Here is a 20,717-nt window from a genome sequence, read left to right on the forward strand (position 1 = left end):
TTTGAGTATTAGGAGAACAGAAAAACCGAGGAGGTATTTCAAAATTCAGAATTTTCGCTGAAAAATTTTTTGGGTATCAGGAGAACAAAAAAACCCAGGAGGTATCCTCAAATCTAGAATTTTTACCGAAAAATTTTTTGGGTATCAGGAGAACAGAAAAACCGAGGAGGTATCCCCAAATTCGGAAATTTCGCCGAAAAATTTTTGGCTATCAGGAAAACAGAAAAACCGAGAAGGTATCTCAAATATTAGAATTTTCGCTGAAAAATTTTTTGGGTATCAGGAGAACAGAAAAACCGAGGAGGTATTTCAAAATTTGGAATTTTCGCCGAAAAATTTTCCGAGTATCAGGAGAACAGAAAAACCGAGGAGGTATTTTAAAATTCATATTTTTTTCCGAAAAATTTTTCAGGTATCAGGAGAACAGAACAACCTAGGAGGTATCTCAAAATCTAAATTTTCTCTCGAAAAATTTCCTGGGTATTGGGAGAACAGAAAAACTCAGGAGGTATTTCAAAATTTATATTCTAGGTCAAAAAATTTTCCGAGTATCAGGAGAACAGGATCGGCGAGGGGGTGATCCGAGACATCAGGTGCGTCCAAGTCAGACTTTCATGTCCTCTCGTGCTTCTTTTAAGCAATGTCAATGTAGTTGCTAATGCTTAATAAACTATCAATTTAAGGGGGCTTCTGGACGAAGGATTAATATAAGGGCGAAACAAGTTCGAACACTTCATGAGGTATATTATGAATTTATTCATACAGAAAAACCTTTCGTTACAATGGATGCATCACAAAGAAATTGATCAAGGCTCTTTCATGAATCTACAAGTTATTACTTATTTATTTCAGAAAGTACGATATATATTACTACATGATGGATATAGCATGTTCATCATTTTTATCGAGTTACAAATAAAACGAACAACCACGTAGATGCACCGTCGAGTCTTGTGTTTTGGAATCATCAGTAGAGCAGAGTTGCTCGAAGGCTGCCAATCTTACTCCTGTAACAGTAGAAAAGAAAGCGAATAATCACGAATGAATTGAATTGTCGAGGTATCTTATGTTCAAGTTATCGTTTATTTCAATTTGTCCGGTAGAAAAAATCCAGATATTGCCATAGGATTAATTATCGCATAATGTGCTCGACGGACTTGCATTCCCGAGCTCAAAATACGTCATAATTCTGAAATTATCCCCGCAATTACTTTACTTTTCAATCCCTAAAAACGTCAAGCCTGTAGCTTTAGATATTTCTCGATAGTAGGCATAAAAATCTAGAATCCTTTTCATCGATTCTGATGCGGTATCCCCATGTATCCTGAGTCCAAAAATCTTTATCAGCAAACTGAACGTATTCATATTGAGTAAATGCGACGTCTAATATATTCATGCAATTTATTGTCAGTCTGGTGATCTAGCGAAATCCTAAACGAGGATTTCGTAACCCTCCTGTGCTGTACATGCACATTCATAAAACACAATTCGTGTACCATAACACATTCACATATGTGTAATCCAACAGGAAAACGAACAAACTTCCACAATATAAGATTACCCATAAGTATGTGATTCACACAATTTATTAAGTACGTCCAATGCGCTCTGTCCGCTCCGTTGGCGCTGCCAAAATAATGATAGTATTCATCACGTAAGGAAGGGTCTTCATTTTTAATGTATAGTGTATATATTTTATACACAGGCATGTACGGTATCACATATCGAGTGTACAACTTTCTACTTTTTACACAAACCATCGATCTGCTGACCAATATCATCTGTAGCAACTAGATATACCGAAATTATCAAACATCACAGACGTATAGTTATCTGATTTATTTATCGTCAACGAAAAAAATAAAGAAAGAGCAATATTAAAAGAGAAAAGATTTTCCGCATATTACAAATAATACCCTGCTCAATACCGTTACCTCATATTGCAGCGAGTGCATATAAATTATATTAAATTACGTGGTTAAACTATACGACAAATATCTACCTATGTGCGAACTTGAAATTTAGAAAGCCGGAATCAATCGTTCGCCAAAATTATTTTTATCGGGGCCATTGCGATTCTAGAATATCAGGATTATATAATTTACATTTAGATCAATTAAAACACCGACACTCAGCGGTTTATTCAATTAAATAATTAACCAATCATTTCCTTCAGATCAAAGTTTCATTTACCACAAACAATTCAGGTTCAAGTTCACGTCGCCACAATCGAGTAAAACAATCGCAGCCGTCGTAAAGTACGTGTACATGTATGGATGTAGAATTTTACTTAACATATCCTTTCTAAAGTTCAAGTGATCGCTGAAGCTGCTGAATTTTTAGAGGCTAGACTAACAAGTGTTCTAGTTTTACTACAATCTAGACGAACGTAAAAAAAAGAAAACAAATTTAAACAAAAGGCAAAAAAAGAGTTTTCGGTTTGTGTAAGATACCCACAAGCAGGGGTAGAATGAGGAAGCTAAGAAAAAAGGATGTCGAGATCCCATTAATTGATAATTACAAAAAAAAATTAATTGAGGTAATAAATCACGTTAATTAATGTTGTCGTGTGAACGTGCATAATTGACAATTTTTTATTTTCCGTTTTTTGATCTCAGCATTTTTTTTGCCACCAGCATTCAGTTGCCGGATTTGAAAAACGGGGCGTTAATTATCCGATACAGAGTTACACAGTTTTCAAATTCGGTGAAATAAAATGATAAAATGACCAATCATACTCACCAAATTTTCGAAAATTTGTGAGCACTTGAAAGTAGGGAAAGGCTGTCCACAGTTTCTGCAACAGGTGGTTGGATTCGATGTACATGTGTTGGAGGTGATGAAACTGAAAATTAGGAGATTGATTTGAAAGAAAAAAACGATATTTTTTTTTATAAAATCCGGCATCAAGAGGAACCGGCAAATACATTTACTTATAAAAATACGTATATAACTAAAGTTGAAACGGGGCGCGGTGGGAGAGAGTATATAGAGAGGAGAGAGGAGTCAGAGTGCGGTCAGTGAGTTAGTGAGAGTGCCGTGTGATTCCTGAGACCCCGTACCTCTGGGACGCGAGAACAAACTAGGGACCAAATATGAAGGTACGAATAATGGATTGATCAATTAATTGAAGGATTCACCATTTTACACGCGCGGATAAAAAAGAATTCGAGAAAAAATTGGACGTCTTAAATTTGCGAGAAAACGTTAGTGCGACGAACGAGGATTGAGATCAAAAATTTAAGCAGCAAATAAAACAAACGGATTCATATTTTTTAATTTTCACTTTGAACCAATATGGTTTTTATTTATCGATTTCTCTGTCATCCATAAATATTATTCGTTGGTCTAAAGAGAGGAAAGTTTTTTCGCGAAATTGTATTCGCGACTATCCGCATGTTTTTGGCTTTTGGAAAACGTGCGAGTGGAAGAAGAAAAGAATGAATGAATTGTTAAGAGGAGAAAGAAAATCTAAGACTGATAATACTGCTGCAAAAGAAAGTGAAAAAAAAATGTACTATCTGAATTAATTTTAACAGAACTAAAAAATCGTTCGTTTCCTTTAGTTTTGAACAATCCGCGCGGGTTTTTGTTCTGGTCGTAAATAAATTGCGTGAAAGGAAATAATTTAGGTGCGGTTCAAAGATGGGTACACCTTTCCCTATATTTTTTTTATACTACACATCTCTCCACATGGTAGATGAGAGAAGAAAAAAAATTTCGTCACAAAATATCCTTTCACTTCTTTATTCCTTCTTTTTTCACTTCTCTTCTATTCTACGCTATTATCGTTCCAAGGAAATAACAAAAAGAATCTAAAATTTAAATTACAAGTAGAACAAAAAACCATTTTGTCGTCGTCTATAAAAAATATGGCGTGAACATCTTCAACATCGTGTAGTTCTCGAATAAAAAAAGGACGTTTAATTAAAGCGTGGAAAGTAAAATGTACTCGGATATAATAAAATAATTCATTCATTCCTTCCTTACAAACGTCTTTGAATAATAAACTAAGCTCGATAAGGCAAAGCAATAATGACGATAGTAATTAGTTTTCGACCACGTGGCGATAAATCAGTTGTCTAAAAATTTCTCGAATGGTATGCAGACGCCCATAACGTGGAGATTTAGGATGAACTTTTTGTTACGATTTTTCTTTCATCTCTCCTTTTTAGTATCTAGTTATTTTCACAAAATGAAGATGCACGTATATCTGTGTAGGTACATGTAACTTTTTACCTTCACATTTTTTTTTCCAAACCCGATGAATCTGGGTCAAGTTAAAATGGAGGAAGTCTGCTACATGGTTCATTCCGTTACAAGATCAAGGTTGGGTTGTGTGTACCCAATGTGAGATCGGTCCGAACCACGATCACTTTCGCTGGTCTTTCAGCACTGCGGGGGCAGAAATTATATCGATAATAATTATAATTGAGCATGAGAGAAATGAGTTTGATCTTTAATTTGAAAGTTCAAACCGAATACCGTGAGAAAAATTATGTACAAAAAAATATTTTCGGAATCACGAGGATACGAAAAAGATCGAAAAAGATTAGAGCGATTTCTCAACATCAACTTACAACGAGATTGAATCTAAGAAAGGAAAAGAATCTTTCAACATTTAAAGTCATTTAAATGATTTGACATGGAACGTTTCATATAATTTTTGCATACCTTTCACTCGTCTTCATGCCTACGAATCGGCTCAAAACTATAATATCGTCATAAAATGACATAAAATATGGAAGGGAAATTTCTTCCGGTCGAACAAAAATATAGATATACATATAAATATGCGTAAATATATAGCTACTTAATTGTCTATGAATACATGCGTAGGTGTGTTTCACAAATTCACGATTCGCTCGGTGGCCGTTATTATGCGGTAGATATGTGTAAATAATACGTGTGTTCAACATCCGAAATAAAGACCCCCAAATTATTGTGCATAATATTCCGAATACTAAAAGTAAAGAAATAAAAAAGAAGGGAAAGAAAGAGAAGAGAAATTACAGCTATTACGGTTCCTTGCCACATGAGGTAAAAAATAAAACAAAGAACTGAATTTATAAAACAAACCAAAGACTGTATAAAAATTACTCAAGAGAGAATATCCGTGTTCGTTGCATATATATGAATCAACCGACTCTTTACGTATGCGAAATTCTTGAGGATTTCATTTTTTTCGATATAAAATCTTGACGAAACGGAATTTGGAAATCTCTTTCCTTTTTCTCTACTCTTATCTCTCACATTCTTTTGAAATCCACGTTAGCGACTCGTATCGTCGACGACAAGCGTATAAATAATTTAATAGATTCGCGTCGATAAGTCGAGTGATTTATATAAGAATGTGGTTTTTTTTTTTTTTTTTTTTAAATCAATACGGGTAAATATAAACGCAACGCGACTTCGTATTCGTGTATAAAGTACATCCAACTTGTCACACAATCATCGGTGATAACTTTCTCTGGTGTCGCTCCACTTACTCGGATATTACATACCTATAAATCCTACACACGTGTGCGATACGTATTTATATACACATGAAAATTTAACGTGAGGTACGTTTACAAAAAACGTATACGTGTAAAATGTTATGTAACCGATCGGTTGGATGATTTTCGATGAAAAAATGAACGACCGAATAATTGATAGATAAAAACCAAAGATCGCTGTTCATGATTTGCGAATTTGTAGTACGGGCAGGTAAAAACCATTAATCGTCCTAATATAATTGACAATGTTTTCCTTGTGTCGATATTGATTTAAAATATAGGACAAGGTTGCACGCATTTTACATTCCTTATAGTCATCGTTACATCGATCTGTCCAACGCGATGACCATCATCGATTATTTATCATCAATTGTTACGTGGAATCAATAAAACAAACGTTCAATTCAACTGTGTCAAAGGCAATGCCGATCGACGATCAATTTTTCAGCCTTCTTTTCACACACCGGACGATAATCGATAAAGAATTTTTTGTCAAACCAAAAATCGCCATCGCAATTAAAACCGATTAAAATTTTTCAGTTCGTCGTCTTCGCAGTGCTGGGATGCTGCGCGTTGGTGAATTCAGCGTCTCTGGTGTCAGAGTCAAAAATTTTGGACGCCGAGACGTCTTCGTTTTTAAAATCTCTGACGGACAGTCTGGAGGGTTCGGAGATAATTCCCATAGAAATATCCGAGCCGATACCCGAGGGAGGATCTTCGGAAAGTACGAGGACGAAGAGATCGGGAGATTTGGGATCCGGAGGATTTTTAGCTGGAATCGGTAGCGCGATTCTCGGTAAAGTTGCAAGTGCATCGAGTGGCATTAGCAGCGGAAGTAGCCACAGCGCGGGAACCGGACATGCCTATGAATCCGTGGAATACGGACCACCGGTACACAACGTAAGATGAATTAATTAAATGAACATCTCTGATGCAGTGTATTTCAATTGGAGGGTCAAAAACTTGGCGAATATATTTTACAGCTCAGTCGAGTTAGATAAAACTTTTACTTTTCGAGTTGGATTCTTTGACTTTCTTCTATGACGCGCTTACGCATATTTATTATGGGAGTAATTTGTTATTTAGTATTTAGAGTTCAACGACATGAGAACGTTACTGAAAATGAGAACAATAAAAGAGAATATATTTATACATATCGCGTTTAAAACATGTTCTACACTTTTACTTCGCATGAGTAATACACATAGAATGATATGAGGTACGTTATGTAGAAAGTTATTTTTCACATCGAACACATTTTTATGGAAAGGTCATCAGATTAAACTTACCAGACGAAAAAAAAGAAAAGAAAAATTATGAATTAATCGAGGGAAAAGATATTCAGATAATATAAATATGTGTAAGAGCGTTTTTTGAATAATTAACCAACCGGAATCTATAAATCTTTTAGTTCGTCAAACGATTAGAATTTGTAGTTCTAAACAAAACCGAAAAAAAAAAATTATTCATTCGACTATTACCATCTATTCTTTATGTAACTACGAGACAACCGATACCTACGAAGTGTTCCTAATCCGATAGATAATTCAGGTCACTAAGATTGCTCATAAGGAGGGAAATCTAGACGGCGACTATTTACTTATTCATTCGTTTTTCTTCTTTCGAAGTATATATATATATATATATATTTTTTTTCTATGCTTCTACGGACCGAGAAATCCGGTTGAAAACTTCGTAATACATAATACATATTAAGTTCACGTCCGATAAATAAATCGATCGATCAATTAATCCGTTTCCTTTCGTTTTTCCACGTTTCGCAGTACGACGAGAAAAATTTCGACATATGGTCGTTCAAGAAAGCAATTTTGAATACCTTGTTCCAAGCGCTGAAGGCCATCGGCGGAGGAGTTATCGCCCTCAAAGGGAAACTGATACAAGGTGGCGGCGTGGTGATTTCAACGAAAGGAAGCATAATCAGCGCTAAAGGAGAGGCCATATCCTCGTTGGGACGTCACATAGCAGCGAGCGCAGTTTTGGCGCCCCCAAAAACCAGCCATTACGTCTACCACCCTCCTCCGCCTCCAGCGATTCACGTACACACCGCAACAGGTCGGTAAATTAACTGAAAAAATTCAAACACTCTTCAACGATTCATTTTACAACGTATTCCAATTTTATCACAGACCACGATTCTTACGGAGGACCACTACCGAGTGCTCACGGTCAGCACGGCGGATACGGTCTGGGTGCTTCGGACAATTATGGAAATTCGGGCTACGCCGCTCCCTCCGATGGTGCGTATGACTCGAATAAATGGTTGTCAAAATTTTCGAATAAATTACCTAACAATTAATCGATTCTGCATGCCGCACGATGATTCTGTCTGGGGGGGGAAAAGGACAGAGAGAATTCAAGGCGGATTCGGACCTCCTTTAATGACATGATTGACGTTGAAATTGTTCAACAATTTCGTTTGCATTAGACGTTTATATGAGTAGTTGACAATTTTTATACTTGCAAGAATAAGCGCATTGTTGAAACGCGCATCCGTGACGAGTTATAATTTTATAATTGCAACGTACGTACCCGTATATATATATATATATACACCTGACAGGTTAATACTCGCATTATATACGAAATCATGGTAATTTCAGACATTGAAATTGATACAGTTCCGTTATACCATGTGAACAATTTAAACACGTTTTCACATCTTCTTACGCTATAAATACGATACGATACGACGCCGACCTTGCAATTATAAATTACGAATACGGCTACGTGACATGGAGTAGCAAATAATTTGAATACAGCTCTCACTTTTAAGCTCTTCATATGGATTATAACGAGATAGGATCATCTCTTTCTTTTTTATTCGTTTATTTATCTTTCTGAAAACATATATTTAATGTTTCTTTCGTCACGTTAAATGCGCTTCGCGAATCAACGCTGAATCTTCGTTGGAAAGTAAATTTGCTTTAATTGAAAGAAGGAAAAAATAAGTAGAATTGAAACTAAAAAAAAAACGCGACACGTTTAATTCGCGGTAATATCATATCCGGATGACCGCAACATATGTACGTGTATTGCTACGCATGGGATGTAAGACCAAGATCAGAATGTGAAAACGATAGAATGTTAAAAACTGCCATCAGATATTGCGGCGGCTCATACAACTTTCTATCACGAATGGCAGACGAAATGGTAATTCATTTCTATACGCCTCCTGGGGGTATGACTAACTCACGTACGATTTTTTTCTCATTCGAATTTTATTTTTTTCCTCTCTTATCCGGTTGTTAGATAATTCTTTTGGGACCGATACGAGCGATTGATCGTTGAGGAGGAGGTGGTAGTAAATTTTGCGTCCGAATTTTTAACCCATAACGCTTGCCCGACGTACGTTTAACATTTTTTTAACAGAAAGTAACGATGATATTGATAGCAGAAGAATTAATAAAATTAACAGAAATTAACCGATGTATATTAATGAGGAATAATTATTGGCCAATGACCTGACTGACAGACTGACGTTTACAGACGCTGATCACCCCGGACTGCTGATATTAAAAAAATTGAAAGCCGAAGAAAGTCAATCTCTGCACTCCGCGCCGTCATCGTCGTACGAGAGTTTCAATCCCCATCACGTTGGGGATTCAGGTTTTCAAAAAAATTTACAAGAGGACGATCACGATCATCGCGGGAAGGGGATAAAGGACGTTGTGAATCACCCGGCGTTTTCGGCGCTTGCGGAGAGTTTTGGCGGCAACCAGAAAGACTCCGGTTTGGGAAATTTGTTGGTCGGTAAATTGGCAGGACTTTCGAATTCGAATCCGATCGGAAAGGGCGGAAAAACGGCGGAGGTCGCCTTCGACGTTACGCACTCGGAACAACACGAAGTGCACCGTCCGCAGACGGAATACGGAGTTCCCGAAGTCTACGAAAATAACGGTGACGTCAAAAGTCAGGGGACTTCGTTCGCGCACAACAATCATCAGCAGGATATCGGACTTCAAAATCAGATACATGAGAACGCGGTTCAAAATTTCCAGGAGCTTTCTTTCCAGCAGGGAAATCAGGCGAATTCGTTTTCGGGACATAACGATCAGTCCCAATATCAGAATTACTACCAAGTTTCACCTCTGGATATACGACATCCTCAAACTTTCGACAGTAACAGTAACAACGTTATTTTTACCAAGTCCCTCGAGATTCCGATACTGCAAGCACAACCCGCTTATTTTTCGAACAATAATTACCTCCATGACTATGGTCTTCACAACGGCTTGGCTGCGCAGAAAAGAAACAGTCTGCACCCGAAGCCGAAAGAATCCGGGAACGTCATCTCAGGATTAAAGTTGCAGCCGTTGAACAATCAACATTCCAAAGTCCTACACAGAACGTAGAAAATTTAAATCAATAAATAATCCCTGCCCGAGGTAAATCTAGATGAAAGAATTATAAGACTTGGAATCGGGGAATTTTGGTTCGAAAGAGAGAAAAAAAAAAAACTTTGCCGAGTGTAGGAAAATTAATTATCAACGAACGGATTAATGATCGCCCGGGCAAACTAATGCGCCTGGTAAAACTACGAAGAAAAGATTTATCTTCCATGAATTTTCTTCTTCCTTTTTTTTTTTAACTTTTCTTTCAAGATGGCGAAGTTAATTGAACTAAGAATAACGATCCGTTGACTTGAACAGATTAATTATTTATCTGATTTCGTTGTTTCAGTGGTATTTTCTTACGCTTACTACCCCAGTTTCCGGCCAGACGGCAGCGTACAGTACGAAGCGGTGCGAGACGGTTATCACAACTATTGATGAAAAACCTTCTTTATTTCTCTTCTTTTTTTTTTCATCTCTAATTCCGTCCGTTCAAAATTCCCAACGATCTTCAACCGCATCGGAATTCAGATAATAACCGAAATCTGAGCGACTCGATACGAATCTTTTTATTTGTTATACTCGATTTATTTATTGTCGCCGCTGCCATGTGTATTGTATATTGTGGCATTGTGGCATGTAATTTTGTTTTCGTTTCTATTGCAGCGCAGTTTTTTCCACGTTGCACATGATTTATTGATACGTATACAGTATCAATAATTAAATATTAATATAACAACGCGTCAGTTACCTGGGACGATAATTCCGATAATACTTAGAATATCGTGTTGCAGTTTGTAAATTTTGTTTTTTTTTTCTGTACAAGTATTCCAACAGATATAATTATCGAGAAACGGAAAAATTGAAGGAAGACGAGTAACTATGCAGACACATAGATATTAAGATAGAATTTACGTAGACGTACCTAATTACCATCGCTATAATTATACAGTGTATAGAAATTTTGTAATTATCGATAGAAATTTATTTTGTGATAAATATATTTTGTTATGTTACGTGCATTAAATTATCTGAAAAGAAATAGAAAAGAAAAAGAAAACCAACGACGAATAAATAAAAAAAACTAATACAACCGCCTTGGTACACGTACCTGTTCAACGATTATCCCGAATATCACAGCTTCCGAATAGCGATCGAATCGTCACCGGAGATCCGCGATGAGATCGTCGTCGCGAGATGATCGATGAAAATCTGAAAATGATAAGATTAATTTACGGAATAGAAATATAAAATCATCGTTATATCGTCGGGGCTGCGGGATGCGTTTCGTTTGAATATAAGAAACTGAAGTTGCGAACGTCACGTAAGTCAGTTTTAAACTGTCCGTTAGCAAAGAGAGAGCTGATCTTTAATCGGAACGCAATTTTTTCCTTCTCTCTGTTCATCCTTTTCTTAGGAATGGAGCTGAATTTGTAAAGTTCAACGAACTTTTTAGAACCGACGATATTATGTTAATTCTAGACGATCGTCATCACAGTTACAAATTTTTTTCAATTACTCTTCCGCGAGATTATTCAATCGATTAATCAGGTAGATCAAAATCCTGGAAAAACTCAGCCAATATGGCTGCTACTCGCGAAAGCTTCGCGGGACCACGGTATGGACGCGAAGGATTTCTGGGCCTTCGGAACCAGAGAAACGGAGGCTCGTGTTTTTTTCGCCGAATGATCCGGACATTACGGACACGATTTCCGGTTTTTCGGCTTCCGGAATTACGCTGGGTTTTATTGGGCTTCTACTCGGTTTCTCTCCATACGTATACGCGACAACCGGCGTCCGTTGATCCAGTGACCTACTATTAATATATGAGACGAGAGGAACTGGTAGCAGGTGGTTCCCAAGTCCAACATTCATCTTTTCATCTATACGCACATCACATATGCGAGTCGCAGGGACTGATTGTGAATTAGTAACTCGCAATAATCGAAGGGCCAGCTCTCCTTACGCACGAAAAGGTCGCGCCCCGCGGCTGAGAAAATCGCGAATGATTTCGGAATTTCTGAAACGTTTTTTCGCTGGGATAGACCGCCGAAAAGGCGCCTCTTTCGATTAATTTTCACGACTCCGCGAGCGAGTTCTACTCATCGGAAAAATATGCCCGAATTAAAGAGAGTAACGCATCGTTCGAGGTCCTCGAAATTTCACGAACCGTTGATTTTCAGCTAATGACTCTACCGCGCGTAACACGAAGAACAACCGATTACCGTATCATCATCATCGTCCTCATCATCGTGTCACCAAAGAGTCCGTCGAAGAGGCGAGGAGGCGCGTCGTCCGAAGGAGAAGTAGGAGTATAAATGCAGGACAATGACCTAATTGCGGGCAGAACGCTCACTGCTTTCTCAACGGTCATTCACGTTGGCGGGTGATCATCGTCAGGAAAGATTCCGAAGTGTCGAATTCCCGCCATTGTCAGTTCTCTGCGTAGAACAACAACAACTGGTCTTCACCCTCGCGGTTCAAGGTCAACTTCGACATCCACCGTTCGAAGGCACAGCCCCGAACACGATGAAGGTAACGTTGATTTACAAAACCATTATTCAATCATCAACTTTTATACACTTGGCGTATTTTGTGTTACGCATTTTATTTGTTTACTCGCGCGTTATCGTTCGTACCGGATGCGTGACAGATTTTTTGGGTAAATTTTTTGGTCGCGGTGAGGCTCGATATGGATTGAAAATTTACGTCGAATCCATCGGACGTTCGAGGATGGAATTGTAGGACAGTGTGTCAGTAATAGTAATAACATATCACACCGCGTAATATGAATAGTGATGACGATCGTTTGAAAACAACCGTTGCGGAGTCGGTCGAGTCCGAACTACGAGCGCTCTTTTACTGTACGAATAAATAATCAAGCATAGCTAAAAAAGATCGTGGTATTTTATGCGCATGAGATACCGTTTTCGAATAATAATTAATTTGTTCAAAGTTCATTTTCGACCCTGAAAACGTTTCGACTGTACGGACAATCTCGCCAACTCGAAGCGCATTGTGTGAGACTGTTAATAATATCGAGGTCGGTGCGGTGATTCTAAACTGTTGAGAGAAAAAAAAAAAACGTACGGCATGTACCGTAAATTTTCTTATCTGTTCGTTCCTTTTTTTTTTCACGGAAGCTAGCCACAGATCGAGCACAGAGAAATTGTAGGCGCTTTTCTAAATCACGCGCCGTACCGATCGGTAACTCGCATCCTCATACACGCGACTAGCATGCTTTCCAATTTCAAAGCTATCGAGGTTTAAATGCGTGTACAAGGTCTCGTTCTACATCCGCAAAAGTATTAATCCGGACTTATCCTCGACTTCCTGTTCGAGAAACGGCGAGTATTACGGGGATGTACAAAGCTGATTAAAACTCAGGCTTAGGCTTCTCTCTGCCGCGATTTTTTTTTTTTTTCTCTCCTTTTATTATTTTTCTCCGATCAGATACGAGGACTATCTGATAGCCCGGTTTAGTTAGTTACGAGGCACTTGACCCGACTTAATATTCGACCAAAACTCACCTCGACTGAATTCCTCTTGCTACTTCATTATTCTCCAGGCGATAAACTGGCTGAGGTGGCTTCTGGTGGCCTGCGTTTGCTTGGCTCTTCTGCCGAACTGCTCCGCGAGATACAAATACCGTCATCAGCAGCCACAGATGTACAAGAAATCGTGGCCGGTCGGACCGAGAATATCGGGCATGGGCAATCACGTTCACATAAACGTTGGACCGTCGAGTTACAAGCACAACAGACACCCCCACAAACCGAGCAACAACAATTACAACAGATACTCGGCACCGAATCCGTGAGTGTTGGACGGAGGTCGACGGTTCGCCACGCATTTTTCACGTCGTCTAATTTTCTTTTACTCATCATTTTCCAGCGTCCGACGTCCGATGAACCAAGTTTTCGCTGTACTTCCGGCGTGGAAGACGCAGGCGATTTTGGGCCAGCTGGCGAATCAAGGTGCCCTCCCTCAGCGGGGTCCGCTGAAGGAATTCCATTCCATGAACAAGGTCGCCGAATACAGTCCGGAGTACAGACCGGAAGCGGCGATGCCACCTTCGCCGAGCCACGGGCACATGGACGACGACAAGGGGCCGATTCACACGATTCCCGCACCAAATTTGAGCCCGGCCGACAAACCGTACAACATGCCCTCCCACAATTATCCTCCCCCCGATTCGGATTATACCCAGAGCATACCGGGACCACCGCTGCAGTCCACCGTCTCGAATTACAACGTATTCGGTACCCAGGGAACGAGCCTGCCCCCCCAGAGAACAACCGCGGGCCCCACGAGCCCGGCGCCGACTCTGCATCGCTACGAGGTCACCGAAACCAACGAGATCGGGCCGCAGGATTATCGCACCGTGCAGCCCGGTTACTTCACCCCCGAGTTCGACGTGACGAGGCTCTCCGACTTCGCGAGCACCGGAAGCCGCACCAGCGAAGTCTACGCCGGTCGTCCGGGCTCCAGTTCGAACACTGGATTGATCGGAACGGGCCTACAATACGGCCAGCAGAACGGGCCGATGCAAACGAATCTGCACAGTTCGCTGTACGTCGGATTCCCGGGTAGCGCTTTGCAATCTCAACCGCCCTCCGAATCTCCGGATGAACGGGAATCGCCCGAACTCCACGTGGGGCATCCCGCGCCCGCCGGACCTCCGCTGTCCGCTGATCAGTTGTACGATCTGCTCAACAGTTTCCCGCAACAATTCAACAACGAACAACAATCGGCGGGTCAACAGCAACAACAGTACGCGGTTCAGCAGCAACTGGATCAGCTGTTTCAGCCGGAAAGTAGCTCGTCCACTCAATTTTCACCGCCTCAGATGCACTCGTTCAACTACGACGAACAGTCTAACAAGAGGCAACGGCAACGGCAACAGCAGCAGCAGCAGCAACAACAACAGCAACAACAGCAGCAGCAGCAGCAGCATTTATTCGCCGGTCAGGATTACGCCTCGGGACGCGTAACGGCGGACTACAGTTTGGAGCCGGATAACCGTGACATAGTCAGGAGTACATCGGTCTCCTCGTATCCCGGTGACACCGTTGACGCGGAGAACCACATCGAGTACGAGGAGAAACGGGACGGGCAGACAATTTACTTGAGTCAACTTACCGGGGACGGTAGTCTGTCCAGTCAATTTTATACGACCTTGCCGAGCCGCGACGCTGCGGAGAAACTCGCGGCCCTAGCAGCTGCGGGGAACGTGAACAGCCATCTGATAGGTCAGCTTAAAAAACAGCATCAGAGCGGCAGGAAGGGTGAGGTAAATCCTTATCCTCCGAACCACAGAGACGCTGACGACGAGGAGGAGACCAGGTTCCAACAGCCTCCGAGGTTCGGTCATCGTACAAAGCAACAGCGGGAAAGGGAACAGGAAAAAAATGTACAGGAGGAGCAAAATTATCAGCAAGAAAAAGAGGATAAAAGACCTTTGAGAATTATGGTACCTGATCTCGAGGAGTATGGGGATGATGTCGAACAGAGGGCGGGGGCCAGAATAGACGGAGATTCGACGAGGGGTTCCAGGGAGGATTACGAATACGAGGAACCGGATGAGTTGCCACGTGGACCAGAAGTCCCGGAGGAAGCACCTGGAAGACAGGGGAGCCAGGGCAGCGAAACTCAGTCGGTCTACAGAGGGCCTTTCAGCTCCGAGTTCGGATCCCGTCTTGGCCCGATAACCGAATGATGATATTTCGCACCCTGAATGACTTTTGACTGACCAAACTAGAGAGGGTTCGGCTGTAATGGGGAAAAGAGCTTTGTGGGTAGCTTCGAACAGAACATTGTTTGTATTATTTCTAAAAAAAAACCTGTTCGCAATTTTTCAATCTTTACTGTTTTGTGAAAAAATGTTTAAATCTCTCGACACTTGAACCGCGAATACCGCAACTCCCCATTCACTTACCTGTACCGTAATTTACGATATTATTTATTCAATTATTTATTACTATTTATTGTTAACGAATAATAAACGTCGCGTTATTTACGTACACAGTGTTTGTATTTACTCCCTTCCAAGTTCTTTTTTTTTTATGTACATTATTTATTTGCGTAAAAGTACACCATTGACTTATAAGAGGGGCTTTGTCGTGACAGAAAAGAGTTTGAAGAATTATTTGAGATGAAAAACAAATCAAAGCAAGTGTAACCGAATTAAGAATTCAAATCTTTTTACATACCCATTTTTAACATCACGAGAAACGTTTTGTTTTATATTGACTGTGAGATCCGTATGGACTTAATCAAATCGAACGTAACGAAATGCGAACAGAAACAGCAAGAAATCTTTACGGGACAGGGGGACGGTACAGGGATCGAGAATATTTAGAGGGTTTTCCGTGTTTTGAGCATAGTTGAATTCATTGCTGTATGTAAATGCTATCATGAGTAGAAATTTTTTTGTCACAGCATATGCAGCACGTTATTGTCTGGTGTTATATTTATACATGTATGTATATATATATTATTTATATATATATATATATAAATACGAACAAGTCAAGTGACGATTTGAAAAAACTATTCAAAACTGTTCAAAGAATCTGTGTAATTATTATATATTTTTTTTTTTTTTTTTTTTTACCTGAAAGCAGGAGACACGAGGCATCTTCGTTTTCAAATCACTACGCACAAGTTGACTTTCAATTTCCTTTTGCGGTCGTCCATCGAATGACCAAGAATAACAAGCAAACAACACAACACTTCGCTAAGCTCCTCCAATTATTTACACTCACATCCAGCATCTTGCAGTAATCCGTATCCAATTGAGTTTAAAAATAATATATGATCGAAAACTCCTATCGTTATGACTCTTGGCATTTCGGGTCTTCAGATCTTTTGGGATTACTAGAGGTGGTCAAGAAAGTGAGGCTGACCATTGTTCTCCCGACGTTTTGTCAGTATGTCGCATCCCGTGTCGGTGACTAACAACGTCTGTTCAAACTGAGCAGACCATAAGCCGTTGGTCGTGACAGCGGTCCAATTGTCAGGCCACATCTCATCTCTCCAACTTCCCTGCGATATCATCGGTTCAATCGTGAAGCAGTGACCAGCCTTCATCACACCGACTGCTTTATTTTCTACAAAGATCCAAACGATGCGAGGTGTATCAAAATGGATAAGATACAGTTACAAAATATGGCCGAGATTTGGAATTATACTCACTGGCGTAGTGTGGTACGTTGGGAGCAGTGTGGAAGAGACGGTGGATGCCGTGTCCGCAATAGCTGCGAACGACGCTGAGTCCGTGTGCTTGGGCATGCTTTTGAATGACATTGCCTATCTCACGGTACTTTTCTCCTGGCTTTACAATTTCTATGGCCTTAGACAGGCACTCGTAGGTCACTTCGACCAACTTTTTAATCTCAGGCTTAACGTTACCCACCAAAAATGTCTCATTCAAATCACCATGGAATCCGTTGTGGTATACAGTAACATCCACTGAAAAAGTTATCACGAAGATGAGACTGAGGCACTTTTCAAGTCACAATTGAATCCAAATGTTAAGCAATTACCGTTGCAGATGTCTCCATCTTCGAGAGGCCTGGTATCAGGTATTCCATGACAAATTACTTCGTTAACCGAGGTGCAGCAACTTGCGGGAAACTGGTAATAATTCATGGGAGATGGATAGCAGTCTCGCTCTATACATGCCTCATGAACAGCTCTGTCAATTTCTGCTGTTGTTACCCCAACATCACAGACGCGTGCAGCTTCATCGAGAACTTCTCGTCCAAGCTTGATTCAAGAATAAGAACAATTCAATGAATCATGGGTATGAAAACTCCAAACAAACCAGTTCTCGTTTTCAAGTACCTTGCAAGCGACGCGCATTCCCTCAATCTCTTCGTCATCGAGAACTTTTATTTGGGCTGAACCCCTCACAGCTTGCTCGCTGAGTGGGACACCGGTGGGATGTGTAGCATAATCTGGGCGTGCAATAGATTCTGGCACCTCCCTACGTGGTTCTCTTCTCCAGGGACGCAATTTTCCAGTGAAATGATAAGATGGCCAGGGATTGTACTCGTCTGATGATTTGTCATCGTTTTCTCCCTCTGAAAAACGATCACTCTCAAACATGGAATAATAAGAAATAAGATGTGCATAAGATAACAACGAATTAGCCATCAAGCTGTGAAAGAGGATCATACTTGTGTCCATGAACTGGGTAAACAAGACGTCGTTTATCGCAGTTGTCAAGTTGATAGGTATTTTTACACTTACTAGCCAGTTGATGAATAATTTTGTGCGATTTCCAGCTGCCTTTGAAACAGTCCTGAAAGCAAAAACAAAACTTGCATTATGGTTAGTCATCATCTAAAATGCTTAGCCTCATTAGATTAGAGCGTAAACCAAAATAGATTTGAAATGTCTTTGCCCTGGGTAAGAATAAAGTAACAGAAGCAATAAAAAAAAGGCTCGGTAACTCCAGACATGATATCTCAATTATAAAAATCATGAAGAGGTTTTTACTGTAAAAAATGCAGAGCATTGTTTCATTGCTGAGCTGAAAATTCAGAGGAGAAATAACGATAGGCTTGTCGAATCTGTAACGTAATCTAACCTATGATGTTGGAGTAGACATACCTGGGAGCAGAAATACGATCCCTGAATACCGATTTTCAAACAAGTTGGACATTGAAGACTCGCAACAGCCTTGCAACCCGGCGTTTCGCACATTCCCAGAGCTAACGCCATTTCTGTTCACCTCTCGAAATTAATGATATTCTTTCTAAAGGATAACGCGATTCGTTTTCCACTTCCAGCCTGCTGCTCCTCCTAGGACTAACCTCGACTTTTCGTCGATCCTAACGAAACGGAAAGAAACCGAAACCGAGGCGCTCGCCGGGTTGGGCTAATTACAGCCTTAGCTGACCCTAGATATCACTGATCTCTAGATATACGATAGAATCTCTAACAGAGGTTCTAGTGTCAATAATTATATCACGAAACTTTAAATTAAAAGTCGGTAACACTTCAAAGTCGGTAAAATAAATCCCTGTAGCGTGCGATAGCGCAACTCCGAGAAAACGCGGTTCACATTCCAAAATTTTCGGACCACCCTGTTTTTGCTCCGAAAAACGTCTGATTTCAAAGCCTCATAACTGCTGGAAAAATTGAGGTAGAAAGTTGAAAAAAAATGCATTTTAAAGCTTAAAGCTTCACCTGTTGAATACTTTCAATAAATTTAGATTGCGTTTTTTCGTTCACTAGTTATACTCTTCTGATTCAACTCATGTCGAAAACGTGTAGAAAATTTTTGACTCTGAGAAAGTGCACCGGGCGCTTCAGTAGTTGAATTAGAATTTTTTTGATGTCCTTTTGAAGGTTCAAGTCTTCCCTTCAAAACGTGTTTTTTAAATTTTTCGTACGATTTTTTTTGCATAAGTTACGCGACTGCAAATCGCGTTAGTGCACTAATTGCTTTAGAGTCGCGTAACTTATGCAAAAAAAATCGTACGAAAAATTTAAAAAATACTTTTTGAAGGGAAGATTTCAACCTTCAAAAGGACATCAAAAAAATTCTAATTCAACTACTGAAGCGCCCGGTGCACTTTCTCAGAGTCAAAAAGTTTCTACACGTTTTCGACATGAGTTGAATCAGAAGAGTATAACTAGTGAACGAAAAAACGCAATCTAAATTTATTGAAAGCATTTCATAGGTGAAGCTTTAAGCTTTAAAATGCATTTTTTTGCAACTTTATACCTCAATTTTTCCAGCAGTTATGAGGTTTTAAAATCGGACGTTTTTCGGAGCGAAAACAGGGTGGCCCATTAATTTTCGTGCGTAGCGTAGTTTTGAAGAAACATAAAACCAAAGTACTGAACTTTGCAAAATCGTCTCTAATTATACTAAATACATCTTTGCAAGTATTTCTTACAACGTAACATGGTCACAAAGAACAAATTTTTGCAGCCTCCATAATTTATACCAACGAATTGAAACGCGAGTCTCGCCCTATTTTGCCAAGTTCATTATTCTCATTCCCTGAGGCAAATCCCTGCATAACGCGTTAAAAAACGGATTGATATTCATTAAATTTACATCTCAAACTCGCCTCTAAGTCCACGTTAAACTTACGTCAAAGATTGTCAAGAAAAACGCATCGTTAATATAAAAAGCCGGGTGTGGGGGCGGCCGACTTCCTGTCAAAGAAAGTCAAATATTGAGTGCACACACGTAACGGTATGTGTATAGGATGAACTATGAGAAGATAAAAAATAAAATTCAGTTTCTTCTCGTCGTCGAAATACGAGAGACGAGGATGTCCGACGTTCTTTTTCTAGATACTATTCGTGTAGTAAACATTGTAGGTATATGTTTACATATCGTTCCAGAAAACGGATGAGGCGAGTCTCGCACTGTGTTTACGAATTGCGTCTGGCACGCTGTCTGTTAATACGTCTGCCAGACCGGAGGGAAATCCCTCGGGTAAAAGAGGGAGACGTCGCACGCACGCTCTCGTAATTATCAAAAAAAAAAAATAATACGGGGAGATGAAACGCAGCTTTGAAATCCGGTAACAGTGAGCGACGAATAGATAAATTCACCTACGCATTTCTCACTGCATTGAAAAGGGGCGAGGTAAATTTTTCGAAAACCCTTTGCAGCTCGTCTCCATGGGTGGTCGAGCCCGCAGATGCGGAATTTTTGAATTCATCGAACTTTGTATGGTACATTATATCGTAACGTATGCACCGTGCGTTCAGTCGTCTGTCAATAATGATGAATTGTGGATCGCATATATGTATGTTTGCTCAAGTCCGGAAAGCGAGACATATGGCACGTTCCTCGAAACCTTTCGCACACCTTTTTTTTTTTTTTTTTTTTTTT

At 40.1% G+C, this 20,717-nt stretch overlaps 3 protein-coding genes and 1 long non-coding RNA gene across 4 annotated transcripts; 2 read left to right on the forward strand and 2 right to left on the reverse strand.

The window, feature by feature from the left end:
- Positions 1–736: 736 nt before the first annotated feature.
- On the reverse strand, positions 737–12,008 carry LOC125501828. The gene is made up of 5 exons (XR_007279553.1): positions 10,962–12,008; positions 9,725–9,856; positions 7,336–7,584; positions 4,240–4,395; positions 737–2,845 (listed from the first exon to the last, which is right to left on the reverse strand). It is a non-coding gene; the product is annotated as an uncharacterized LOC125501828 (long non-coding RNA).
- On the forward strand, positions 2,958–10,943 carry LOC110116917. The gene is made up of 6 exons (XM_048658863.1): positions 2,958–3,101; positions 6,039–6,398; positions 7,283–7,571; positions 7,646–7,756; positions 9,006–9,904; positions 10,200–10,943. Exons 1-5 carry the CDS (start codon positions 3,096–3,098, stop codon positions 9,869–9,871), a joined length of 1,632 nt encoding a protein of 543 aa, XP_048514820.1. The 5' UTR covers positions 2,958–3,095; the 3' UTR covers positions 9,872–9,904; positions 10,200–10,943.
- Positions 12,009–12,183: 175 nt separating the features above from the next.
- Positions 12,184–15,569, forward strand: LOC105684512 (putative uncharacterized protein DDB_G0271606). The gene is made up of 3 exons (XM_048658330.1): positions 12,184–12,385; positions 13,419–13,666; positions 13,745–15,569. Exons 1-3 carry the CDS (start codon positions 12,380–12,382, stop codon positions 15,567–15,569), a joined length of 2,079 nt encoding a protein of 692 aa, XP_048514287.1. The 5' UTR covers positions 12,184–12,379.
- A 296-nt stretch (positions 15,570–15,865) lies between these two features.
- LOC105684514 (methionine aminopeptidase 1) lies at positions 15,866–18,796 on the reverse strand. Its single transcript, XM_012397908.4, has 6 exons — positions 18,470–18,796; positions 18,107–18,158; positions 17,699–17,937; positions 17,398–17,620; positions 17,048–17,323; positions 15,866–16,962 (listed from the first exon to the last, which is right to left on the reverse strand). Exons 1-6 carry the CDS (start codon positions 18,578–18,580, stop codon positions 16,730–16,732), a joined length of 1,134 nt encoding a protein of 377 aa, XP_012253331.1. The 5' UTR covers positions 18,581–18,796; the 3' UTR covers positions 15,866–16,729.
- Positions 18,797–20,717: the final 1,921 nt, after the last annotated feature.

The sequence above is a fragment of the Athalia rosae genome, chromosome 7 (assembly GCF_917208135.1).
Source record: "Athalia rosae chromosome 7, iyAthRosa1.1, whole genome shotgun sequence".
Classification (NCBI taxonomy): Eukaryota; Metazoa; Arthropoda; class Insecta; order Hymenoptera; family Athaliidae; genus Athalia; species Athalia rosae.